The sequence below is a fragment of the Neltuma alba genome, unplaced genomic scaffold (genome assembly GCF_004799145.2).
Source record: "Neltuma alba isolate B1F8T4 unplaced genomic scaffold, ASM479914v2 tig00011349_pilon, whole genome shotgun sequence".
NCBI classification, from domain to species: domain Eukaryota; kingdom Viridiplantae; phylum Streptophyta; class Magnoliopsida; order Fabales; family Fabaceae; genus Neltuma; species Neltuma alba.
Window position 1 is genome coordinate 1 of NW_021636049.1, and position 4,522 is coordinate 4,522.

At 37.5% G+C, this 4,522-nt stretch overlaps 1 protein-coding gene across 1 annotated transcript; it reads left to right on the plus strand.

Annotated features, from left to right (window-relative positions):
- Window positions 1–2,494: 2,494 nt before the first annotated feature.
- LOC114712364 (uncharacterized) lies at window positions 2,495–3,336 on the plus strand. Its single transcript, XM_028896885.1, has 2 exons — window positions 2,495–2,570; window positions 2,702–3,336. The coding sequence occupies exons 1-2, from the start codon at window positions 2,495–2,497 to the stop codon at window positions 3,334–3,336; spliced, it is 711 nt and encodes a 236-aa protein (XP_028752718.1).
- Window positions 3,337–4,522: the final 1,186 nt, after the last annotated feature.

A 4,522-nucleotide genomic window follows, 5' to 3' on the forward strand; every position in this document is an offset into this window, starting at 1 on the left:
GTACCTTAAAATATTTTTTGATGCATTTAGTATCCTAAGTATTTTTTTCAGGTGAGCTCAACACCTTAAAAAATATTTTTAGTGATCCAACATCAAGACAAAAAAAACACTTTAAAATGTTGGACGTACATAAAAATACTTTAGAGTGCTCTTACAAAATATTTTAGAATGCTAGATGTATACTTTAACCCTAAAAATAATCTCTAAACTTTTTAAGTGCAATTAATAAAAATATTAAAATTCTTAAAATAAGATAAAAAAATTTGCTATATATGATATGTTCTAGATAAATTTATATTTAATTCCATGCATCAATCAAAAATAAAATCAATAACAATCCATAATATATAATACATTATTGGGAAAATTACTGTAGAGTCCCACAGAAGAGAATTTACTACCAGCCAGAAGGTCCCATGAAATCCCCAATTCCTCCTAAGTCCCCAGGGACCTCTGGGTAAATAATTTGAGTTGTGATATTACGTACTTGCCCTCAGTCATTGATAAAGGAAAGAAAAGAGGGAGAGACGCTGATTGGCTTCATTTAGTGCGGTTGTTTGTTATGCATGCACAAGGAAGAGAAGCTTCTGAAAGAAAGAAGGGAGTTATGCGCTGGTACTCCATTGCAGGCAAGCGACATTATTTCTTCATCTTCTTGGTACGTCTCATCATTAACAACATTTCTCTTCTTCTGTACACAACCAGTGTCAAGTTTAATGTTGGTCTGAAAAGTTGATTGGTTTTGATATGTGGGTATTAAAGATGTGATTCAAACTCACTAAAAATATCAAGGGAGGCTCATTTTAGTCATATGTGGTTTTAATCATGTTAGGTGTGGTTTTACTATGTGTGGCTAGGGTTAGAAAGCAATGCTCTGTTTTTCGGTGAATGAGGCTCTGTTTTTCGGTCACTGATGCTGTGTTGCTGATGAAGATGAGTGGAAAATAACAGATATTTATTATTGTAACCCCTCAAATGCGATGGTTAAATGTGTTGTTAATGGGTACATCGAAGGTTGTTAACATAACTGTATGACTTGTTATTAACAACCAGTCGCAGCTTTAATGCTGGTCTGAAAAGTTGATTGGGTGTTGATACGTGGGTATTAAGCATGTGATTCAACTCTCTAGAAATATCAAGGGAGGCTCATTTTAGTCATATGTGGTTTTAATCATGTTAGGTGTGGTTTTACTATGTGTGGCTATGGTTAGAAAGCAATGCTCTGTTTTTCGGTGAATGATGCTCTGTTTTTCGGTCAATGATGCTGTGTTGCTGATGGAAATGAGTGGAAAATAACAGATATTTATTATTGTAACCCCTCAAATGCGATGGTTAAATGTGTTGTTAATGGATACATCGAAGGTTGTTAACATAACTGTATGACTTGTTATTAACAAGTGATTGTGGCAGGTTGATATCAAGGATGGCAACTTCCAGTGCAAAGCAATTGTTTTGCTACCTCCATATAGGAGGACAATTTATTAATGGTGTAGAAGGTGAAACGCAGTATGTTGGAGGTGGTGTGAGAACAAGAATGATAAAGAAGGGACATCATATGGAGAATTTAGAACAATGGTGGCATCAATTGTGGGAAAGAGAAGTAATGGAATGGTTATGAAATTCACAGTAACCTTTGATGAGTGTACATTTGTGGACCTTGTAGATGATGAAGGAGTAGAACATTTGATTAACTTCAATGGCGACAGTGGTCATGTATATATAGGAGAAAATGGAGATCAAAATTCACAACTAACAAGGGATGTTGTAATAGAAGAGCAACATGTGTAAGTTGTGTTATTTAAATTTCGAAGTAATATTAGCTATTGTCAACTGTTGTGCATAAGTTGTTATTATAGTGATCGAAGGTTGTCATTAACGACCCCTTGACCTGTTCTGTTATGTAGGATGGAAGACTTGTTCGGAGGTTCAGATACATTGTCCATGTCTCCACCTAATGTGGTTAGTGAAGACCCACTATTGTTGCCATGTGGTTCAGAAATATGCCAACCCCAATTCCGGAAATGAATTCAACAAAGTGGAAGGGTTTGGTTATCGGAGAAGGACAGATTTTTCCTAATGCAGTGGCTCTTAGGCAAGCACTGTATAGGTACAGTATTGCTGTGAAGTTTTCATACAAGTTTGTGAAGAACAATCAACAAAAGATCATTGTGAAGTGTATGGCGGAGGGATGCCCGTGGTATATGGGTGCATACTCAATGGGACAAAGACAAGATTCTGAGTTGTTAATAATTAGAACCTTAAGAAGTGAGCATGTGCATTATGCACAGGACAGCTTGGTTGTATCTCACTCTAGAGGGTCAAACTTAACATCATCAATCATGATAGATTCTTTGAGGTGTAATATAGACAAGAATGCTAATGAAATTAGAAGAGATCTGTATAGAGAATATGGGGTGCGACTGAATTATAGTCAAGCATACAAGGGTAGAGAAGAGCATTGAGGGAAATACATGGTCGTGCACAGGATTCATACATGGCGATTCCCTGGATTTGTGAAAGGCTCATTGAAACTGATCCAAACACAAGTGCTCGATGGGAAGGGTTGGATAGTAACAGATTTCAGAGGGTGTTCATTGCTTATGGATGCTCAATTAATGGATTTTTAGAAGGGGTGTCGACATATACTTTATATAGACGGCTGTCATCTAAGTGGTCCTTACAAGGGGGACATTGATTTCAGCTAATGCATATGATGCGGACAATGAACTGTTTCCATTAGCATATGCTATAGTTAGTGGGGAGACATATGATGATTGGGCTTGGTTTCTCCAGAACGTCAAAGACATCACAAGATCAGTGGAGACAATGATAGTTTCATATCAGAATAATGCCATTATAGGTGCTGTGCGAACAATATTTGGTGGCGAGAGACATGCTTTTTGTTATAGGCATGTGAAAGAAAATTTTAGTGCACATTATTTAAAAATTAACCGAGGCAGGGGACGAGTTTCAGGTACTTCAAAGGACGTTGCATTGAAAATGCTGGATGGAATCGCCTATGCAAGGATTGAGGATGAATATGTTGCTGCAATGGGGAAACTTAGATCATTCTGTCCACAATTAGCTGATTGGGTTGACACTCAAGGAGATGTAGATCGGTGGGCTTTAAGCAAATTCCCGTTTAAACAATGGGATAACATCACCACTAATGTTGCGGAGTCGTTTAATGCCTGGATTTTGAAGGAGAGGAAGCACAATGTGTCAGTTCTCATACATGAGCATATGGAGAAATTAGCCAAGAAGATGGTTGCAAACAAAATGGCAATGGAAAATTGGACAAATGGCGTTGGGCCAAATATTGAGTCCAAGTTGTAAGAAAAAGTAGCAAGAGCGGAGAATATGCATACTGTATATTATGGAGATAACCGAGTTCAAGTTGATACTACATCTCCTACTGGAATAATTTGTGTCACTGTTGATCTCACAGCTCACAAATGCACTTGTTTAGCATGGCAAATGAGCGGAGTACCTTGTGCTCATGCCTGTGCAGCGATAAAGCTACTTCATGGTAGTGTTTATGAATTTGTAGATGATTGCTATAAGCTGTCAGCCCAAGAGAAGATATATGCAAGTAGTATGAGGCTAATTGCGACACATGATTGTCCTCGTCCCGAAGCTCTCACCATTATACAGATGATGATGGGAACATTTTTACAGCCACCAATCACTAAAAGACCCTCAGGAAGGCCAAAGAAAAGAAGGATTGAATCTCAATTTCAAAGTAAAAAACTTTACCACTGTGGAAGATGCCATGAGCCAGGCCACACTGTGAAGACTTGCCAGAACCCCAATCCAAGTTGAGCTTTGGTGGTGGCTTGTTGATATTTCGTTTTGTGAATGCTTGTGACAGCATTTTTTTTGTAAATGTCATAACCTACACCTCAAGTTGTCCGTCATTATCCACACATGCAACACGTATGCTTTTTTGAATAGGTTGTAAATTTGGCGTAGTTATGTTGTACATATATATATCAAGTGGTAAATGACACCTGGATGTAATCTGATATAACATCATTTCTGTATTTTTGATGTACTGGTGAATAGGTTGTAATGGACTTGTTATCAGACGCCATGCAGGTTGTCATTAGCAGTCTCAATTATGTTACTGATATAAAGTGACAATTTCTCCTACTTTCAGTGTTCAGTGATTTCTTAAGACATTCGAGCTGTGTTAAAGTCATAATATGATATGATTTGGTTAGAATTAGATCTCATGTGGAGGTTGTGGTATCCCCAGCGTCAGTTGTCAGGGGCAATGCGAAGGTTGTTAACCAATTCTGTTCGGGTTGTCAACAATCCCTGTTGATGTTGTAAATGAATTGCTGCAATAAAAATCTGCTGTAATATGATTTGGTTCTTTTAAAGCTGTTAATAACTTTAAAATGCTCCCAATTTTTGCTATTAAGGTCGTTATATGTGCTGATAATATAATTAAGTTAACAGCTGTGTTATACCTCGAGTGAGTTGTCAAGGGAACTGCCAATGTTGTTAATCATTTCTG